At 42.1% G+C, this 23,727-nt stretch overlaps 1 protein-coding gene across 3 annotated transcripts in view; it reads right to left on the bottom strand.

Moving 5' to 3' along the window:
* RIPOR1 (RHO family interacting cell polarization regulator 1) overlaps positions 1-23,727 on the bottom strand; it is a 234,713-nt gene that overhangs the window by 25,193 nt on the left and 185,793 nt on the right. For all 3 annotated transcript variants that reach the window (XM_053449343.1, XM_053449342.1, XM_053449344.1), the window contains exons 19-20: positions 15,680-15,876; positions 6,340-6,423 (exon numbers count right to left, since the gene is read on the bottom strand). In XM_053449343.1, the coding sequence (XP_053305318.1) occupies positions 6,340-6,423; positions 15,680-15,876 (281 nt within the window). The remainder of the gene's footprint in view (positions 1-6,339; positions 6,424-15,679; positions 15,877-23,727) is intronic.

Raw genomic sequence — 23,727 nt, 5'->3', positions numbered from 1 at the left:
CCCCAGGTACGCTACTGTACATAGCTTGTGTGGGTAAACGAAATGGGTGCGGAGAAAATTATCGCTTTTTAACATAAACTCTCATAGATGTTGTATCCTAGCAGCTTATAAAAAACTGCAAATGATCATAGATGTTTTTGCTCTAACAATTCACTTTGCATAGTTGCCACATTTGAGAAAAACAATTACAGGGACACTTTGCAGCACAGCTATGAAATACTTGAAAATGTACCACACCAATTCACCTAAAGTTCCAGCGATTATTCCCCTTTCCTGCGAATAGTGTACCCATGTAAGAAGGCTTTCTTATGATAGCATAGTTAGATAATCAGCTGAAAATTTAGGATGAGAAATTTCGTAAAAACTAGCGAAAATTAGAAAGAAAACTAATATTTTTATATATTTTCCCCTCTGAATCCTCACAAAATTATGTAAAGGAACAAGGCAAAGTCACAGGAAGTTACGTCACATCACGTGACTCCGCCTTGTTCCTGGGCGGAGCAAGATAGGACACACTGTAATGGAGCAGCGAGAAGGCAGCCTTGCGGGACTGCACGGGATTACCGGGACCCGCAGGTACAGTGCCTGACCGCCCGCTCCCGCCCGCAGCCCCAGTAAGACCGCCCGCGCCCGCAAATTTTTTGGCGGGTCCCAATGCAGTCCTTTAGCCTGTATCTCAGGCCTCTAAGCAGCTACAGACCCCCAACATATACCGTTGGAAAGGTAATCGCCCCACCTTTCCAACAGTATAATGCTTGTGAAAAAAGAATAAAAAATATTAAGTTAAAAAAATAAAAAATTACAAAAAAAGTAAAAAAAATGATTTGGGGGTCTCTAAAGGCAGATAAATAAAGATCAAAATTGCCTAGAGAACAAATTAAATTATCTAAACATTAACTAGTTTAACTTTAAAAAAAAAAAAAGTTAAGTATTCTAGCTAAATGATCACTGTGGTAGCCAATGTTACCACAGTGATCATATAGCTATGAAAAAGTCACATTCCCTTTTTAAAAATGGCCGATACAAAATTTAACCCCATGATCCCTTTGATCATGGGGTTAAATTTAGCCAATGGTAGAGGAAGGCAATTTTTGAAATCCTGATGAACTGCAAATATTATTAAAATCAGCCATTTAGCCTGTGCGGTACGTGAGTAACCATCTCATCGCTGGAGCGCCTTGCATTTTTACTGCAAAACTTATTTTTGCTGTAAAGTGATTTTTTTTTCTCCCTTTACCATCATTTCTTTGGGATTGTAAGGGGAAAGAATGGTGTGTGTTTCCGCGAGTGAATGTGTTTCCCCGAGTGAATGTACGGATAGTATGGTGTGTGCTTCTGCGAGTGAATGGAGATATGAAAGGCGTGTGAATGGTCAGTAATTAGGGTTGAAGCCTTGACGTGGCATTACTGCTCACGTAAGAAGTTAAATTATGGCACAAAAAGTACATATTTGCAAAAACTACACCCCTTGGCGCATCAAATGAGGGGCTGCATGTGTTTCTAGTACAAACCTGGAGTGCGCAAGACACAAATGAACATGTCGCTATGGTTAGAAAAAACATATTTTCTAGCCAAAGGCGACATATTCCATCATTATTTGTGCACTCAACTTTTGTCCTAGAAATACATGTAACCCCTCATTTGAAGCTCCAAGGGGTGTAGTTTCTTGAAATATGTACTTTATGTACCCTAATTTAACTTCTCAGATGTCTAGACCACTTTAACTTCAGATATGGCAGATTGGAGAATCTTGTTAAAAAATTGTCTTAAAACATTTAGGGGTGATGCCTGCATTTAGACAGCTCTAGACAGCTGGAAAGTTAAATTATGGTTCATAAAGTATATATTTTCAGAAACTACACCCCTTGGCGCATCAAATGAGGGGCTGCATGTATTCGTAGCACAAGACTGGAGTGCGCAAGACATAAATGAACTTGTCGCTTTTAATTTATTTATTTTTTTATTTTTAGAAGTGTGATATTCACTTATTTGTTGTGCACGTCAGATTTGTGATACAAATACAACTAAGACCTCATTTGCTGCAGCTGGGGGTGTAGTTTCTAAAAATATATAGTTTTGTTGGCATATTTTAACATCCCGGGCAGCTAAAGCTGTTTAATTGACGGCAGCCATGCATTAAATTTAAAGATGTCTTTTGTGATAGTCTAATAAATTTAACTTTTAGCTATAAAATATTAGAAAAGCACAGTCTACTGTTCTCAATTTCTGTTTATTTTAGACCAGTTACTACAAATATTTAGCAACACAGCTTTTGATATTAGAGTTTAGAAAAACAACATTATGAACTAGTTTTTATTGAGTCGGAAGTGAAAAATTACACTTTTTTCCCATTTTTGGCTTTATTTTGCAAACCTAATGAGACATACACATATAACAATGGTATATTTGGAATCTGCTGGGTGTGCTGACAAAAACAACATATGGTTTGTATAGTTTATTCCCAAGAAATATACTTCTAAACGCGTTTAAACGAGAGATGCACCAAAATGCCGAAAACCAGTTTAGCACCAGGGTGGGAAATGGCTTAGCAGCCAAGGGGTTAAATAAATAAACCAAAAATACCCACAAAAGTATATATTTCTGTAAAGCAGACAACCCAGACTATCGTATCAGGGGTATTTGAGCATTCTTCATGCAGTTATTTGGCTACTAATCACTTTCAAAGTGTTGCTTAGAATTTTGCACAGGGTATGTGTTACAGCAGAGAAACCCAGCCAAAATTGTTCAGGTGATTACGGAAATACCCCACATCCTTAGTCCCCCCTCTCTTTTTAGAGGGCCATATCCATACCTGGGAACTTCTGGGCTCCGGCTACCCGAAGCCTTCCCTTGCCGACGCAGCCAGGACTGCCCACTGACGTCAGCGGGCGGTCCTGTGGCGTCGGTGGCGGTCCCCACTCACGTCAGTGCGAGGTCCCCTGGGGGCGTTCCTGCTGATGGCAGTGGGAAACACCCGTATTTAAAGGGAAAATGGGCGGGGAGCGGGGCGTGTCAAGACCCCGCTCCCACGGCGTCAGCGGGAACTCCCACCGATGTCGGGGGCGTTTCTGCCGACGGCAGCGGGAAACACCCCCATTTAAAGGGAAAACGGGCGGGGAGAGGGGCGTGTGAAGACCAGCAATCTCCGGGCAAACCCGGAGAGTTCCCAGGTATGGCCATATCCATCCCTTACATATAGTAACCTATAGGGTAGTATTTTTTAAACTTAAGGCTTAACGGGGCAGGGGGGAACTTTACATATGAAATCTTTTTATAATATATTTAGATGTGATTTAACCCCTTACAGGATATTATTATTACCCATTATTATTACCGTATTTGCTCGATTATAAGACGACCCCGATTATAAGACGACCCCCCAAAATCAAAATATTAATTTAGGAAAAAAACAAAAAGCCTGAATATAAGACGACCCTATAGGAAAAAAAGTTTTACCAGTAAATATTAATTCATGTAAATATATTTTTTAAATTTCCTTTTATTTGCCAACCTGCCCCCCCCCAGTTATACCCCCAGAAATGCTTTATACCCCCCCTATTTGCCACTCTGCCCCATGATATGCCTTATACCCCTATATGCCACTCTGGCATATAGGGGGTTAAAAGGCATTTCATGGGGCTGAGTGGCATATAGGGGGTTAAAATGCATTTCTGGAGGTATATATATATGCATATCATGGGGCTGAGTGGCATATAGGGGGTTAAAATGCATTTCTGGAGGTCCAGAAATGCATTTTAACCCCCTATATGCCACTCAGCCCCATGATATGCCTTTTAACCCAGCATGTACTGGCTACCTTGGCTTGATAGGAGTGTGATTGCTGCTAACAGCAATCACACTCCTATCAAGCCAAGGCAGCCAGTACATGCTGGAACCTGGGGATGATAGTAGTGGGATTACAGCCTCCCTATGCCATGCTACAACCCCCACCCCCCTTACACATCCATGCTATCACACACAAACACACATTCACAAACATTTAAATACTCATTCATTCCATTAATCACACATACTTCACACATTAATCACACATACTTACCCAAAAACCCTCCCCCACCCCCTTACCTGAACTGCAGATCTCTCACTCGAAGACTTCTGCAGGGGACCGGCTGTACCAGCAACTTCTCTGGCCCCGCCCCCAGAGGAGGGAGGGGGAGATAGAGTTCTGTGAGGAAGCTACAAGCTTCCTGTCCTCCTGCTTCTAACGGAAGAGACGCTGCTCGCGACCGGTAAGCAGCATGGCTCCAGCCATTTTTTTTGGGTCTGATTAGAAGACGACCCCGATTATAAGACGAGGGGTATTTTTCAGAGCATTTGCTCTGGAAAAAACCTCGTCTTATAATCGAGCAAATACGGTATATGGATGATTCCAATTACTCTGCACGGGAGTGCACATGAACCTTTATAACAAGCACAGGAAGACGTCTGCTTCTACGTACCTGAAGAAGCATTGAGCAGAATGCGTCGTATGTGGTGACGTGGGAAGAGAGAGGCAGCGTTTATTTGACTGCCTTATACACGCGTTTGGAGTCCCGGTTACGGAGGAACGCGCAACGCTGCGAGTCTGAAGATATTACCGGACCTTTTTATTTTATGTTATTAGTTTCATTAAAGATTTTAACTTTCAGCACTTCCAATTTCCGTCCTTACCTTAAAGTTCTACCTGCCTATTACGAGGAAGCATCAAAGAAGGGCATTCAGGAGATAAAAGACCCTCCCGCTTGCACTCAAACGCGCATACATGAGCTTGGGATAACCCCTACTAAACGTAAGAGTCCATTTTTTTCAACTTTGGAAGCCTGTTTTTAACATATTACACTATTCTTGTTCTATTTTTATTTTCTAATGTTTATAGATGGCATACCATTTGGAGTCTTTTATGCTACATCCTGTTGGTAGTGTATGTATATTTACACTTACTTTGTTTATTTTCACACTTATTTGGTGTGAGGGGCTCGTTCACCGGTGTAAACTTGCCATTCGAGTTGTTCCAACCGGAATGTATAACCTGTTGCAGACCTTTGTATCATTGGCAAAAAGACATACCTTACCATTAAGAACTTCTGTAATTTTACAAATATTAAAAAGTACAGGTCACAATATTGATCCCTGAGGTACACCACAAGTAACATAACATTAAATCACTAGTTAATGTACTACATTAAACTACATGAGGCAAGCTCTATCTTTCTTTTTTCCTCCAACCCCATCTCTTTTCTTCCTCCCCCTTTCTTTTCTCCTTCACATTCTCCCTATCACTTTTCTTTCTCCCTCTGCCTCACCTTCTCCCAATCGCTTTTCTTTGTGCCTCTGCCCCCATCTCTTGTCTTTCAACCTCTGCATTTTTCTTCTGTGGTTGGAGCGCGACGCCTGCTTTTTTAGGCCTCTGAGCGTTTTGTCATATTCTGGCACTCAGTAACAATTGCCAGGCACACAGCGTTAGGGAACTGAAGCCAGTTAGAGGGAAATCAGTGATCTCCCCAATCGGCCCTTTTCCTCGACAACACACTGCCAATTTGTGGTACTCACAATTTTTTGGAGCTATCCAAAATGCACGATACAATCCAAAAGTATAAAATAATATAAACTTTGAAAAAGCCTTCTTAAAGGTGAAATGTGTAGCGTGCTGTTTTATATTATTTTATACTTTTTATTCTGTAAAGTATAAATAAATAACCTTTTTACATTGCTCCTGGGATCATTTTCTTTTTTTATCAAGAAGGACAATTGCTGCTCCAATATCCTTGGTGGGGATCTTACCACCTACACCTGTAGGAAAGAGCAACCTTTAAATTGCTCTTAACCACGATTTTAAATCAACACCTGAGTACCACACCATTGCTGCTATTTCATCCTTAGGCGAGGATTGTATCGCCCATACGTGCAAAAAAAAATACCACATTTTTATCTTATTTTTCTATATACCTGGAGTATAAACATACTACACCATTGTGCTAGTTTTCTTTTTTCTATTTTTTATTGTTGAAACGCAACAACTACCCCCTTTGTGAATTTCTACTATCAGTCAAGCCAAGAAGAGGAAACCTTGGCAAGTGGCCTGCTGCTCTATTTTATGAACCTTTAGGATTTTCAAGAATCTTTTTAATATGTTTTTAACAAAGAATTACCTTCAGAAAGTCCCGTCTAGCGCTTTTTCCACCCCCCTTGTTTTATATAACTGCCAGTTTCCCTGGACATTAAAAAGTACCCAGACACACTCCTCTCTGTTGCCAACAAATAGTTTAAGTATTTGGAAAATGATAACAAAATTGTGTAGAGATTTGAAAATTATGTTGACAATCATTCCACCGAACATACCTTTAGACAGCCCAATGCAGCACAGCCTGCAATCCTTGTTTTCGTGTCTTCATCTTCGAGCTGCTCCAGGAAACACACAAGGGCCTGTAAAACATGAGAATGTACAAAGGTATTTAATAATATTCATATTTGAAATAACATAAAGCTGAGTAGAGGAGTAAATATATATTTGTATTAAAAGCAGTATATAGTGGGGTATTTTTATGAATTGTTGAGTAGACCAGACATGTGGTAAAATGGCTCCTGGGATACCTTTAAAAAAATATATACCGTATTTGCTCGATTATAAGACGACCCTGATTATAAGACGACCCCCCAAATCTTAATTTTAATTTACGAAAAAAGAAAAAGCCTGAATATAAGACGACCCTATAGGAAAAAAGTTTTACCAGTAAATGTTAATTCATTTAAACACTTTTTTTTAATAAAAGGTATGCTTGAGAAAAATATTTTGGTTTTATTTCCTTCTATTTTTCAACCTGCCCCCCAGTTATGCACATCTGCCCCAGAAGTGCCTTATACCCCCTATATGCCACTGTGCCCCATGATATGCCTTTTAACCCTCTAAATGCCACAGTGCCCCATGATATGCCTTTTAACCCTATATGCCACGGTGCCCCACGATATGCCTTTTAACCCTATATGCCACTCTGGCACTTAGAGGGTTAAAAGGCATATTATGGGGAAGAGTGGCATATAGGGAGGTTTAAGGCATTTCAGGAGGCAGAGTGGCATTAAAGGGGTTAAAAGGCATTTCACAGAGCACTCTGCCTCCAGAAATGCCTTACACCCCCCATTTAACACTCCCCCTCCCTCCTCCAAACTTACCGGTGCTTCTGAGTTGGGGGGCGCATAACACAGGAGGGTCCAGGTCCCCTGCATCTGAGCCCCAGGTGCTTAGTCCGGACAGGATGTAGAGCTCCACGCGAATCGCGTAGAGCTCTACACGCTGCCCGGACTAAGCACCGGGGACTCAGAAGCACCGGTAAGTTGGAGGGGGCATAACACAGGAGGATGCAGGTCCCCTGCATCCTCCTGTGTTATCCCCCCCCCTCCAGCTTACCGGTGCTTCTGATTCCCCAGTGCTTAGTCCGGGCAGCGTGTAGAGCTCTACGCGATTCGCATCTGGGTCCCCAGTGCTTAGTCCGGGAAGCGTGTAGAGCTCTACGCGATTGTATCGTGTAGAGCTCTACACGCAGCCCGGACTAAGCACCGGGGACTCAGAAGCACCGGTAAGTTGGGGGGGGGTTAACACAGGAGGATCCAGGTCCTCTGCATCGCTGCGGGGGATCTGGATCTTAGTCTCATAATCAGACCTATTTGAGGTCTGATTAGAAGACGACCCTGATTATAAGACGAGGGGTATTTTTCAGAGCATTTGCTCTGGAAAAAACCTCGTCTTATAATCGAGCAAATACGGTATATTTTTTTTACTTAAAAACACCAAAATGTTTTATAACTAGTAACATATGAAATAAGCCTTAAAAATATTGTGCAGTTTTTAAAACAGTCCAAGATTTGCATAATTAAATGCTTTCAGGCAGCTGCAAAGGAGTAATGCGTTCTAGCTCTGTTATCGTAACCCAATATTTTCACATCATCACTAAGACAAAAGACAAGCAAAACACAAAGTAGAACCGGCAGCACCAGTTTGTTGTATTAGGTGCATCATGAAAATGTGATTGCTAATACAACACTATGGATACTGTAAGTCTCTGTCTCTCATTCTCACTGTAATTGTGAGCTGGAGAAAGAGAGAGAAAACAGAAAGAAACAGTGTTCTCTGGGTCCCAAAAACCCATGTTACAGACATAAAAAAACTTTTGCCTGACCCAAACAGGTCCTATATGTAATTTTAATGTATTTTGGGTAGCTGGTGCAGTGGGGGTTAGTTAGTGGGGAAATAAGTATATAGGGTTGAGGTCAGGTGTAGGTAAAAAAAAAAAAAAATAAAAAAAAACCTATTGGAAAACTTAAAAGACAAAATAAATATTGGGTGGTTTTCAAATCGGGTTAAATATATTTCAGTTATACTAGCTGTGAATAATGTATATCAGAAAATCAATGGTTTCTTTTTTTTCATTAAAAATAATGTCTTACATACATGAATATAGTTTTAAAAACTATCTGCACCGAAAACTGTAAAATGTATGTGGTTTCACAAGGCTGAAGGAAGACGTAGCAAACACAAGAAAATTGTTCTGGTCCTATAACATAAAAAAACCCTAGTTCTGAAGGGGTGCACCCTCCAATACATAGAAAGCAATAACTTTCTCATGTTACAGGCCCAAGTATACAGGGGTTTAATGAATTATGCAGATTGCAACAAGGCAGAGACGTGCAAAATACCAAACAGTCTTCGTAGACATGGACCATATGTCCAGAGTGAGAAGTGGGGTACACCCCGTTCTCAGTTATATTCACCAGTCAAAATGGAGGCAATACCTCCGCTGGCGGCTAATCCTCGGCTACAGAGAGAACAGTTATTAAGAGAACTGAATCTAGCCACTGCCACTTTAGAGAAGATATTACCGTATTTGATCGATTATAAGACGACCCCCCAAATCTGAATATTAATTTAGGAAAAAAAGAAAAAGTCAGAATATAAGACGACCCTATAGGAAAAAAGTTTTACCAGTGAAAGTTAATTCATCTAAACTATTTTTTTTTAATAAAAGCTATGATTGAGAAAAATATTTTGGTTTTATTTCCTTCTATTTTCCAACCTGCCCCCCAGTTATGCACATCTGCCCCAGAAATGCCTTATACCCCCTATATGCCACTGTGCCCCATGATATGCCTTTTAACCCTCTAAATGCCACTGTGCCCCATGATATGCCTTTTAACCCTATATGCCACTGTGCCCCATGATATGCCTTTTGACCCCCTATGTGCCACTCTGCCTCCAGAAATGCCTTATACCCCTATATGCCACTCTGGCATTTAGAGGGTTAAAAGGCATATTATGGGGAAGAGTGGCATATAGGGAGGTTTAAGGCATTCAGGAGGCAGAGTGGCGTATAGAGGGTTAAAAAGGCATTTCTGGAGGCAGAGTGGCATTAAGGGGGTTAAAAGGCATTTCACAGAGCACTCTGCCTCCAGAAATGCCTTATGCCCCCCATTTAACACTCCCCCCCCCCAAACTTACCGGTGCTTCTGACTTCCTGTCATGTAGCCGGGGCAGCATGTAGATCCCACGCACTTACGCTGCAACCGGAAGGAGGCGTGGCTAGCAGCGGGGGTTGTCTGCGCCCATTGCACCGGTGCGGGGAACTCTGATCTCTGACAGCCGGGGAAGGTCTGCATGATGGACGCAGACAACCCCCGCTGCTAGCCACACCTCCTTCCTGCTGCAGCGGAAGTTGTGTACGCAAATCGCCACGCTGCCCCAGCTACACACCGGGGACTCAGAAGTACTGGTAAGTGGGGCGGGGGGGGGCACGGACAGGAGGATCCAGGTCCCCTGCAGCTGCGGGGGATCTGGATCTTAGTCGTCTCATAGTCAGACCTATTTGAGGTCTGATTATAAGACGAGGGGTATTTTTCTGAAAAAAACCTCTTCTTATAATCGAGCAAATACGGTAATTAGAGGAGCTGGGAATGTGTCTCAGCTTTCATTACAAGCGGCAGGAGGAATTCCTATGTCTAACATTAAGGCAACCGTAGGTCAGGTTTTCTCAAATACTAAAGAAATTCCCCTATGACTCAATGACAGAACACGTACATTAGATGGGGCATATCATACACCTACCCCTGAACAGAAAGAAGCCTTAGTTAATGATCTGCTACCTCTGGCTTGTTTATTACACTCCAGGAAGCTAAAGAGTGGAATTCTATAGTGAGTACCTTATATGATAACACTTACAGTGGCTTCTTTAGCTGACACATTAGCACAAGTTCACTGGTCCAGCAGGTATTTTTGCAGCATAGTCTTTGGGATTGAGATTTACCCAAAACAATCATGAAATAGTTTGGGGTTCCTTGAAGTCCCTCATAAAGGGACAAGGATTTATATTAGATTTAGAAAGACAGATCAAAAGACGTCCTATTGAAGAACGTAAAAAGATCCCAGAAATAATAAAAAAAAATACTAGGGCTGCAACTAACGATTTTTCTTTTATTTAAAATAATTTAATAAACAAATGATGTTAAATACAAACAGCAGAATAAAAAAAACTTTGATAAAATGCATTTCTTGTCTTTATTTCCCAACCAGCCCCCCCAATTTATGCACATTTGAGCCCAGACATGCCACGCTGCCTCCCAGACATGCCACTCCGCGATGCCCCCCAAACATGCCACTCCGCGCTGCCTCCCAGACATGCCACTCCGCGCTGCCTCCCAAACAAGCCACTCCGCGCTGCCTCCCAGACATGCCACTCCGCGCTGCCTCCCAGACATGCCACTCCGCGCTGCCTCCCAGACATGCCACTCCGCGCTGCCTCCCAGACATGCCACTCCGCGCTGCCTCCCACATATGCCACTCCGCGCTGCCTCCCACATATGCCACTCCACGCTGCCTCCCACATATACCACTCCACGCTGCCACCCACATATGCCACTGTGCCTGATCCGCCTTATACCCCCTGATACACCACTCCATCCTCCCCAGACATGCCATGCTTCCCTCCCCACATATGCCACTCCACGTTGCCTCCCACATATGCCACTCCACGCTGCCTCCCACATATGCCACTCCACTGTACCCCCACATATGCCACTGTGCCTGATATACCTTATACCCCCTGATACACCACTCCATCCTCCCCAGACATACCATGCTGCCCTCCCTACATATGCCACTCCACTTTACCTCCAGATATGCCACTGTGGCCCCAGATACGCCTTATACACCCTGATACACCACTCCGTCCTCCCCAGACATGTCACACTGCCCTCCCCACATATGCCTTATATACCGTATATGCCTTATACCCCCAGATATGTCTCTCCGTCCTCCCCAGATATCTCATAGTGCCCTCATAGAGTCACAGACCCGTTCGCATCACACTGACACCATACTTTTATAAATAAGTACTGGGTTAATCTTCACTGCCCCCAGGATTTAGATTCCCCTTAGTTTGTCCCCCTTCATCTCTAACTGCACCTTAAGTTAACTTTATTAAATTAATTAAATTAACCCTCAGTCCTCATCATTAAATTAACCCTAAACACCCCATTAACCATAACTACCCTTAAATTAACTCTAAATACCCCATCAACCACAGCATCCCCTAAATTAACCCTAAAGACCCCATCAACAACAGCCCCTAAATTAACCCTAAACCACACCATTAACCACAACTGCCTCAAATTAACCCCAAACACCCCATTAACCATAGCTGCCCCTAAATTAACCCCCACCTCCCCTAACTTTCAGCAGCCCAAATATTAATTTTATACTTACAGTTAGATGAGTGTCACAGCCATGTGGTTCTGGAGAAGGAAGGGGCGGGGCCAGTTGTCACAGTGATTACAGGGAGGGACTGGTAAGTAGAAGCTGCTGCTGTGAGTGAGAATTTTATGCTGATGACTGAGGGTTAATTTAATTAATTTAATAAAGTTAACTGTAGGTGCAGTTATAGGTAAATGGGGGCAAACTCAGGGGAATCTAAATCCTGGGGGCAGTGTGAACATTATTAATGTATTTATTTATAAAAGTATGGTATCAGTAATATTCTCTGAATGATTCGAATCTCTGTAAGATTCGGATCCTTGTAAGATCCGGATCCCTGTAAGATTCGAATCATTCGACTCTTCGGATCATTCGACTCTTCGGATCATTCGACTCTTTGGATCATTCGACTCTTCGGATCATTCGACTCTTTGAACGACTCTCTGACTCTATGAGTCATCGTTCCTGTGTGAATTAATGAGCTGTAACCTGACCCCAGAGTCTGTGTCTGAGTGCTCTGCAGATGACTCACAGCTCTAGGATCAGGTTACAGCTGCATGATTCACAGACTGAACCGCTACAAATGAATCATTCAGTCTAGTGAACCGATTCATCCGGATCACTAAAAAGAACCGGATCAAATGAACGATTCGTTCATGATCCGGACATCACTAATAGACAGAAGGAGGAGGACAAAAGAAAGAATGGTTGCTCTTGTGCTAGACAGTGTGACTCACGCAGACACGCAAGGTCACAGCTGCAAGCAGTACACAGAGAAGGGCCTGAAAATCAGCCTAGAAGGGAAGCTCCATTAGCTCCACTAACTGAGGAAATAATGAGACAGGAACCTCAAAATCGATATGGCTTGCGCCCTTTTTAATTCATACCCCTGATAGATATGGGCAGGCTCGCCAAGATGTGAGACCAGGGGAGAGATCTGCAGCTATACCTGCTACAACTAAAAAGGTCAATAAAATTAGGAAGACCTTAGATTCTCCTGCACCAGAGTCTGAGGAAAAGCCTGATGAACATTAAAATGGAGAATTTAAAATTACAAATACTGTACAAAGACAATTTTTATACTGGACTTCTTGATACACAAGCAGACATTTCATTAGTACAACCAAATATTTTACTGGAAGAAATGTTACATTAAGTTTCTGTACAAACTTTAAAAGGAGAAGGGTCATATCCATCTTTTTATACAAATTAAAGATAAATGGAAAATGTGTTTATGCTTAGGAAGCAATTCCGATCACTTCCTAAGCTGTTTTAGCCTGCCGGCCATTTTTCTTGTGGGGAGGGCTTTCCTCCCCAGATCCACGGTCAACCTCACTTGTGAGGCTTCCGTGGAATGCTGCAAAGCCGCAATCTCAGCGATGCAGCTGTTTAACGGCAGCAGTACATGTACGGGGTTAAACATCCTTATTTAGATACACAATTCTTACGTTGATGATATTTACCTATCGCATGATAGTGAAGAGGAATACATTACAACCCCTTACACAAGTCCTAGAAACCTTGTATAAAGCAGGATACATAGTGTCTATGAAGTAATCGCAGATTCCACATGACAAAGTTACTTTCCTAGGTTTGACATTACACATATATATATATATATATACCGTATTTGCTCGATTATAAGACAAGGTTTTTTCCAGAGCAAATGCTCTAAAAAATACCCCTCGTCTTATAATCGGGGTCGTCTTATAATCAGACCTCAAATAGGTCTGATTATGAGACTAAGATCCAGATCCCCGCAGCGGTGCTTAGTTCTGGCAGCGTGTAGAGCTCTACGCGATTCGCGTACGGAAGTTGTGTACGCGAATCGCGTAGAGCTCTACACGCTGCCCAGACTAAGCACCGGGGACTCAGAAGCACTGGTAAGTTTGGAGGAGGGAGGGGGAGGGAGTGTTAAACAGGGGCATAAGGCATTTCTGGAGGCAGAGTGCTCTGTGAAATGCCTTTTAACCCTCTATATGCCACTGTGCCCCATGATATGCCTTTTGACCCTATATGTGCCACTCTGCCTCCAGAATTGCCTTATACCCCTATATGCCACTCTGCCCCATAATATGCCTTTTAACCCCCTAAATGCCAGAGTGGCATATAGGGGTATAAGGCAATTCTGGAGGCGGAGTGGCACATATGGGGTCAAAAGGCATATCATGAGGCACAGTGGCATATAGAGGGTTAAAGGTGTATCATGGGGCACAGTGGCATTTAGAGGGTTAAAAGGCGTATCATGGGGCACAGTGGCATATAGGGGGTATAAGGCATTTCTGGGGCAGAGTGGCAAGCCTGGTGGCAGATGTGCATAACTGGGGGGCAGGTTGTAAAAAAAGGAAATAAAAACAAAATATTTTTCTCAATCATAGCTTTTATTAACAAACAATTGTTCACATAGTTTACATGAATTAACATTTACTGTTAAAACTTTTTTCCTATAGGGTCATCTTATATTCAGGCTTTTTCTTTTTTTCCTCAATTAATATTTAGATTTTGGGGGGTTGTCTTATAATCAGGGTCGTCTTATAATCGAGCAAATACGGTATATACCGTATTTTTCGCTCCATAAGACGCAGTTTTTTTCCTCCCAAAGTAGGATGAAAAATCAGCCGCGTCTTATGGAGCGAAGATGCAGGCAGGGAGGGGGGGGGGCATATACTCACCAAAAGCGCACCGGGTGCCGCTCATCAGGGGGTGCCAACTTGCCGGCACCCGGCACCCCTCCAGAGACGGACAGTAATGTCCGCCGCTGGAGGAGCAGGCTTGCAAGAGAGCGGTATCGGAGGTCTTTAACAGACCTCCGGCTCCCTTGAGTGATTTTAAGCCGGTTCCCTTGAACCGGCTTAATATCACTCAAGGGAGCCGGAGGTCTGTTAAAGACCTCCGATACTGCTCTCTTGCGATCCGCGCGGCAACTGCTGCTGTGGGCGCGGCTTCAGTGCCGCCGGGATCTGACAACAAACCCCGGCGGCACTGAAGCCGCGCCCACAGTGCCCTCTGACCCGGAAGAAGACAGAAGAAGAGGAGCGAAGAGGAGGATTGCTGTAAAAAGAAGACTGCTGTAAGAAGAAAAGAGGTAGAAAAGAAGGTAGGAAATCATTCAGTAAGACTGAGTGACAGTGAGAGTGGATTGGTATGTGTGGAATCTGTGGATTGGTATATGTGTGGATTGGTATGTGTGGAATCTGTGGATTGGTAATGATGGTTCTTAATGCTGCTGTTGGCTATTGTTCATGTTAAGTTATTCAGTTATTGTAATAAATATTTTAGCCCATTTTTTAGCTCAAAATATTTTTTCCTTTTTTTTCTCCTCTAAAATCTAGGTGCGTCTTATCAGCAGGTGCGTCTTATAGAGCGAAAAATACGGTATATATTAAAAATAAGATAATAAATGAATCATATAAAATCAGTGTGGGAGGGCGTTCAGTTGCCATTGCCATTGAGGGCATATCCGAGTAATAACCTAGAGTAACCTGGAAATTAACCAGGGTCATTACTACAGTTATGTTAATCTGTTGCTGTTCCCTATTGAATATCAACTCCCCTTCCCCTGGTAAAATGGCTAGATAAACCATACCCAGTCGTATGCCCAAAAATGTGTGTTCTCTTGCATCCTGACTGGTGTGTCATATCACTACTTGTGGTACAGCTCCATGTCCTGTCTACCTGGTTCCAGTTACAAGGACTACCTAGTTTTTGTTACATTGGTTATGATAACACCAACATGCATATCACTAAAATAACTGTGAATGGATCAGTCATAGCCCTGTTTATTCCTGAAGTGCATAAAACAATGATCACTTCATCAAACACACCTTATTATACTGAACAGTGAAAAACATCAAATAGGTAGGCCTAACTATTTAAAGCTCAGTGTTGCAGGGTTAATGGTATTAAAGATGGAAAGATCACAAAATCAAATTTATATGTACTTACCCGTTCTCTAAATTTCTGGTGTTCCGAGAAGCCTCTAAGAAGAGAAGTTATTGCTGCAATCACTCTAATACTTCCATTAGTGAGTAGTAAACTTAGAGTTTTGAACCCTTTTTTCTGAATGATACTCTCAGACACTCTCTTCAATGCTTTAAGAACCACAGTTTGGTCATCTGAGTTCACATTCTGGATGAAGAGCTCTGGTAAGGGAATACATTAAATAATTATTCAGAGTGCATGCAACTGAGTCAATTTGGATTTTTTTTTTGAAGAGCCCCCTATAACAATATAACCTGGTAAATGCTTAACTTCTTCTTTACTAGGGTGTTTTGTAGGTAAGAGCCTGAAACTTTTTTAGCATTTTTACACTGTATTTCCTTAACCATGATTCTCCTAAATTGCTTGTGCACCCAATCAAATTATATATTGTTTTTCAAGGACACTTGAACTTTCTTTTAATATAATTTTTAGATATACGTCCAACATTTAGTACAAATAATGCAAAAAAAGAAATGCAAAAAAGAAATGGGCACTTGTACAGAGATGAAAACATTTTCAGAACCCCCCCCCCTTTTAATGTAAACCATACAGATTAAACATTTTTGTTCTGGAAGTGTGGTGGTTTCCTTTTGATAATATACTCATATACACTAACTATTGTAATTAGTCAAAAAAACATTTTGAACATATTTAACATTTTCAAAGTGTTACCAATTACAAAATGTACAAAACTTATTAAAATGCAAAATGAGGTCTCAAATATATTAATTTACATTTTTTGATTTTGTGTTCATAAGCCTTAAAATTTTACCTATTTTAAAACCTACATGGCATATGAAAAGATGCGCATCTCTGTTCTGTAACTAGGGTTTTTCAAAATTTGATATGCTGGAATGGGAGAGGTTAAAAACTTCAAAACACCTGACAAAAATACATATTTTTAAAACCTAATAACCCAGCATAATATATTTTTGTTCATTTTTTACAAGAACATTGCAGTAGATTTTCTATCCAGGAAAAAACTCAATTTTTATTGAACTACATCCTTTTCATTTTACAAATGTCCCAACTGTTTTGAGAACATTAAAAAGTAAAAATTGGAACATGCACACTACAAAGGCAGAAGTTTCACATATCTCTTTTGATCTTGTGCTGTTATCATATATTTCGATTAAACCTTATAAAACCATAGCTTTTCTAAGACTAAATAACCCAGGGGGTTCAACTCTTCTAAAAATTAGTTGTAAAATGGCCTCCTTAATCTGTCATTGGCCCCCATATGCAGGGACTGATTGCAACCATCTGACAGCAGCCCTGCATAGATGGATAGATTTGACACTGTTTTGAGGTGAATTTATATGGTGCTGAGTGCACTTTATCTCATAGGATGCTAAATGTATTGAATCCTTGGCATGTCTACATCTGTCATTTAAATAAGGAAAATCTAGTATTGTCACAAACACTATTTACTAGAGATTTACAAATGTCTATTTACTAGAGATTTGATAAATTATATAGCATAAATATGTTCTTTCATTCTTTCTTGCAGAATTCGACTAGTACAGGGGCGTCCAACATGCGGCCCGCAGGCCAAATGCGGCCCGCGGCACCTCGAGGTGCGGCCCGCGTGAGATAGGCAGCCAGGATCACAAGAGCCCTGCTGCTTACTTGTGGGAGGGTCTATTCTCCGCTCCAGTCCTGCTTCCTCTGTGGGGAGAACGAGAGAGGCCGCGCCCCCCGCTGACGTCTGTGATCGGCATCGAGAGCTGTAGTGAAGGTAAGGGGGTGGGGATGGTGTTTGAATGAGTATGCCTGATTGAGGGAATGAATCTGTGAATGAATGTGTGTGATAGCATGGATGTGTAAGTGCTGGAACCTAGGCATGATGGGACTGTGATTGCTGTTAGCAATCACACTCCTATCATGCCAAGTCAGCCAGTACATGCTGAAACCTAGCTAGCTGCCCCCTTGTGTATTGATGCTGCCAGCAGTATGGGGTCTGCACTTACAGCCACCCTGCACCAGCATGTACTGGCTGACTTGGGATGATAGGAGTGTGACTGCTAACAGCAATCTGCTAACAGCAATCACAGTCCCATCATGCCTGGGATTCAGCATTTATTGGTTGCCTGGGTATAAAAAGAGTGTGTTTGCTGTAAGCAATCACACTCCTATCATGCCAAGTCATATTGTTGATTTTTTTTGTCCAATTGTGGTGTCTTACTTTTAATAAAAGTGTGGTTACACACTAAAATTGGACAAAAAATACAATGCCCAGCCAACCAGTACATGCTGGAATCTGGGTATGCCTGAGATTGCTGTTAACAATCATAATATATATATTTTTTTGTACAATTTTGGTGTGTAACTGTCACGTACAAGTAGTTAGGAGACACCGTGGTCAGGTAGGACTCCAGGACAGAACAGGTCAAACAAGCCGAGGTCAGGTTTCTGGAGAGCAGGATAGTCATATAACGGAGCCGAGGTCAGGATTCAGGAAAGCAGGATAAACGTAAACGTAGCCGAGGTCAGGAATCAGGAAATCAACGAAGTCAGACAAGCCGGGATCATACACAGGAATACGGAATCAGAAAACGCTATCTGGGGACTAGCACAAGGCATAGACAACCAACAGAAGGCAAAGTCAGACAGAACTGAGGAGGTTTAAATAGGAACCGCAGAGGAAGTTCAAATCTCCCGCCAAACCTCATGACGTCACCTCCAATGTCCGGGAATCGCCACCATGATGAGTGTGGCACAATCTCCCCTCATAAATGCCTGCAGTTTGGGAATTCACCACTAAAGGGCGCGCGAGTACCGAAACCGGACGCCGTGTTCCAGGAGGTCTGCCTGTCCTGCGCGGCAATCCGGTAGATGACGGCGGAAGCGGCACCGCGTTGGAGGGCGGCCTCCCTCTCCTGCGAGGAGGCTGCAGCGGTGGTAGCCGTGCGTTGGAGGGGGTCTCCCTCTCCTCCGTGGCGGCTACGGTGTCCGTGCGTTGGAGGGGGGTCTCCCTCTCCCGCGTGGCGTCTCTGAGGGTCGTGCGTTGGAGGGGGGTCTCCCTCTCCTCCGTGGCGTCTCCGGTGTCCGTGCGTTGGAGGGGGGTCTCCCTCTCCTCCGTGGCGGCTCCGGTGGTCGTGCGTTGGGGGGGGGGTCTCCCTCTCCTCCGTGGTGGCTCCGGTGGCCGTGTATTGGAGGGGGGCCTCCCTCTCCTCCGTGGCGGCAACGTGGGAGCCAGGGGCAGGTAAGTAACAGTAACTTACTTTTATTAAAAGTGTGTGGGGGGGTCACTTTCAGTTTCGGCTAAGTGAACCCTGAATTTTCGGTTTTGGCCCAGAATTTTTATTTTAGGTCATCCCTAAAATAATTTCATTTCATTTTTACTTATCCAGAATCCTGAATTTGCAGTCACAAAAGTAAAGGTTTTGTGTCATTTACTTTATTTTAATCTGCATATCTTATTAAAGGCCATATTTTCTCACAGTGAAAAATGAGTGCGGCCCTCGCACGTATACAATTCTGATGAAGTGGCCCACTGCAGAAAAAACTTGGACACCCCTGGACTAGTATGCCTGACACCATTTTTTGCATTACAATTGATTTAATCTGGAATTTTCAATCTCTTTTGATTGTTGGAACAAATAATTGTTTTAGTTGTATGAGCAAATTTACAGGAACTATACCTATTGGAACCACAGGGATATAGTTCAAAAAGCCAATCACTTCCTTCTAGTATCAATAGCAAAAAGCATGTGATTATACATTTAATCTCACATTGTTCCTCAAAAATCTGAAGCAATTTCTTATCAGCCATATAATTTGTTTATGAATATGAATTTTTATTTAGTGCAAATCCAGTGGTTCCTGTTTTCCACCTCCTACCTGAGATATATATATATATTAATATATATATATATATATACATATATATATATATATATATATATATATATATATATAATACTATGTAATATAGCTGCTATATAGTACCATACAAGTTATAACTATTGACGCTGTCTGGATCTGGGAAGAATTTAAAAACAATCAGTGTAATGGTTTGCTTAGTTAGGGCTATAGATACCCTATGAATCCTTCGTCTGTCCCTCAGGATAGTCTCCAGCCTCAGAAGGCTAATAGATAGATCACAAAAGTAGTCACGACCACCATGAAATTACAACAAATTGAACATTGTATTGTTGTAAAACATAGCCTTATATATCCACAGAATTGCATTAACATTGATAAACAGGTATATGTAGACAACCCAACCTTTAATCCCCTTTAGCCATCTCTGACTACCTTGGGGCCCTGTATAACAGGTCATTCTGTCACAATTCAATTATCCCACTTGAAGAAGCTTTCTGATTGGTTCATTATTAAAAATATGGCGGAGGCTGTAGGTAATCATTTATTATTAAGGTATTCAGTTTAAATGCGTGAGGCATTTACCCACATTTTGTGTGTTGTCTGCCTGGCGTTCGAGTTCGGCACATCGTGGATCGGGTTGAAAGATTACTGGGAGGGGCTGGAGAAGACCCAGCAGTCATGGTGCACATTGGCACCAATGAGAAAGTAAGAGGTAGGCGGAGTGTCCTTAAAAATGATTTCAGGGACTTAGGTGGCAAGCTTAAGGCAAGGACCTCCAAAGTAGTATTTTCTGAAATATTACCTGTACCACGTGCCACACCAGAGAGGCAGCGGGAGATTAGGGAGCTAAACAAGTGCCTCGGAAGCTGGTGTAGGAAGGAGGGGTTTGGGTTCATGGAGAACTGGGCCGACTTCTCTGTTGGATACAGGCTCTACCGTAGGGACGGGCTGCACCTCAATGGGGAGGGCGCAGCTGTGCTCGGGGAGAAGATGGCCAGAAGGGTGGAGGAGTGTTTAAACTAGGGAATGGGGGGAGGGAAACTACAATAAAGAAGGGGAAGATAGTGTAGATAGAGAGCTGGGGCTTATAAATGTACCTGGGGTGGAGCAGAGGGGTTAGAATAGTTAATAGGGATAGGCTTCATAGGAAAAAAAAAACATACACCTCTAAATTGCATGCTTACTATTGCCAGAAGTCTGACCAATAAAACTGACGAACTGGAGTTAATAATGTCTGAAGAAAATTATGACATAGTGGGTATAACAGAGACATGGTTGGATGATAGCTATGACTGGGCGGTTAACATACAGGGTTATAGTCTATTCAGGAAGGATCGAAAAAAACGAAAAAGGGGAGGACTTTGCCTTTATGTAAAGTCCAGCCTAAAGGCCACACTGCGGGAGAATATATGTGAGGGAAATGATAATGTGGAGTCATTATGGGTAGAAATATATGGAAAGAAAAATCATAAAATACTGATTGGGGTTTGCTACAAGCCACCAAATATAATGGAAGCAGCAGAAGATCAATTATTAAGGCAAAAAAACAAGGCAGCAAATCACAATGAGGTGGTTTTTATGGGGGACTTTAACTATCCCGACATAAACTGGGAAACCGAGACCTGTGAATCTCATAAAGGAAACCGGTTTCTGACTATAAGTAAAGATAATTATCTGTCCCAAACGGTACATAACCCGACCAGAGGGGGCGCCCTACTGGACTTAATATTAATCAACAGACATGACAGAGTAACTAATGTGCAGGTCAGGGGACACCTAGGAAATAGTGATCACAATATAATACATTATAACTTGTCCTTCAATAAGGGAACTCCTAGAGGAGCCACAAGAACTATGAACTTTAGGAAGGCAAAGTTTGATCAACTAAGAGAAGCCCTTAACACTGTAAATTGGGAAAATTTCCTCAAAATCAAGAGTACGGACACTAAATGGGAGATTTTTAAAAATATCTTAAATTCTAACTGTGAAAGGTACATACCGTATGGGAATAAAAGAGTCAGGAACAAGAGAAAATCAATGTGGATAAATAAAAATGTAAAGGGGGCAATAAATGGCAAAAAAAGGCATTTAAGCTACTAAAACAGGAAGGCAGTGAGGAAGCACTAAAAAGCTATCGGGAAAAAAATAAAATATGTAAAAATCAGATAAAAGCAGCAAAAGTGGAGACAGAAAGACTCATTGCCAAAGAGAGTAAAACAAACCCCAAAATGTTCTTTAACTATATAAATAGTAAAAAGGTTAAAAATGAAAGCGTTGGCCCCTTAAAAAGTAATGCTGTATTCATGGAGGAAAATGAAATGCCAGATAATATACAGCAGGATGAGATAAATGCCCCAGTACATATCACCTGTCTAACCCAGGAAGAAGTGCAGTGCCGCCTAAAAAAATCAAAATAGACAAATCACCAGGTCCAGATGGCATTCACCCCCGCGTTCTAAGGGAGTTAAGTAATGTAATAGACAGACCCCTATTTCTAATATTCAAGGACTCTATAGTGACAGGGTCTGTTCCCCAGGACTGGCGCATAGCAAATGTTGTGCTAATATTCAAAAAAGGGACAAAAAGTGACCCGGGGAATTATAGGCCTGTTAGTTTAACCTCTGTGGTATGTAAACTGTTTGAGGGTTTCCTAAGAGATGCTATTTTGGAGTATCTCAATGAAAATAAATGTATGACTCCATATCAGCATGGGTTTACAAGGGATCGGTCCTGTCAAACTAACTTGATCAGCTTTTATGAGGAGGTGAGCTCAAGACTGGATCGGGGTGAATCGCTGGATGTCGTATATCTTGATTTTTCCAAAGCATTTGATACGGTGCCACATAAAAGGTTGGTACATAAAATGAGAATGCTTGGGCTGGGGGAGAATGTGTGTATGTGGGTAAGTAACTGGCTCAGTGATAGGAAACAGAGGGTGGTTATTAATGGTACATACTCTGAGTGGGTGACTGTTACTAGTGGGGTACCACAGGGGTCAGTTTTGGGTCCTATTCTTTTTAATATATTTATTAATGACCTTGTAGAGGGATTGTATAGTAAAGTATCAATCTTTGCAGACGATACTAAGCTCTGTAACGTGGTTAACACAATAGAGGACAGTGCACAATTACAAATGGATCTGCATAGGTTGGAGGCTTGGGCTGGGATGTGGCAGATGAGGTTCAACACAGATAAATGTAAGGTTATGCACATGGGGAAGAAAAATCCAGGCTGGGAATATGTATTAAATGGGAAAACACTGGGGACGACTGACATGGAAAAGGACTTAGGAGTTTTAGTTAACAGTAAATTTACCTGTAGCGACCAGTGTCAGGCAGCTGCTGCTAAGGCAAATAAAATCATGGTGTGCATCAAAAGGGGCATAGATGCCCACGACAAGGAAATAATTCTACCACTGTACAAGTCACTAGTCAGACCACACATGGAATACTGTGTACAGTACTGGGCACCAGTGTACAAGAAAGATATAGTGGAGCTGGAGAGGGTTCAAAGACGGGCAACCAGAGTAATAAGGGGAATGGGAGGACTACAGTACCCAGAAAGATGATCAGAATTAGGGTTATTTAGTTTAGAAAAAAGACGGCTTAGGGGGGACTTAATAACTATGTATAAATATGTAAGGGGGCAGTACAGAGATCACTCCGAGGACCTATTTATACCTAGAACTGTATCTTTAACAAGGGGACATCCTCTACGGCTAGAGGAAAGAAGGTTTCTACACCAGCACAGACGGGGGTTCTTTACAGTAAGAGCGGTGAGACTATGGAACTCTCTGTCAGAGGAAGTGGTAATGGTAAACTCAATAAAAGAGTTCAAAAGGAGTCTGGACGTGTTTCTTGAAAGCAATAATATTACAAGTTATGGATATTAGATTAATGGGGACAGAACGTTGATCCAGGGATTTATTCTGATTGCCATATTTGGAGTCGGGAAGAAATTTTCCCCCTGGTATGGGGCAATTGGCATCTGCTTCATAAGGGTTTTTGCCTTCCTCTGGATCAACACAGTAGGGACACAATAGGTATATAGGTTGAACTTGATGGACTTTGGTCTTTTTTCAACCTTATGAACTATGTTACTATGTTACTATGAGCACTTTACTGTAGGAATACATTGAACTATTTAATTTTTACTTATTCAGCGATAAAACACCCTCCTGAATT

This window comes from Spea bombifrons, chromosome 10 (assembly GCF_027358695.1).
Source record: "Spea bombifrons isolate aSpeBom1 chromosome 10, aSpeBom1.2.pri, whole genome shotgun sequence".
Taxonomy (NCBI): Eukaryota; Metazoa; Chordata; class Amphibia; order Anura; family Pelobatidae; genus Spea; species Spea bombifrons.
This window is presented reverse-complemented; position numbering and strand designations above follow the sequence as displayed.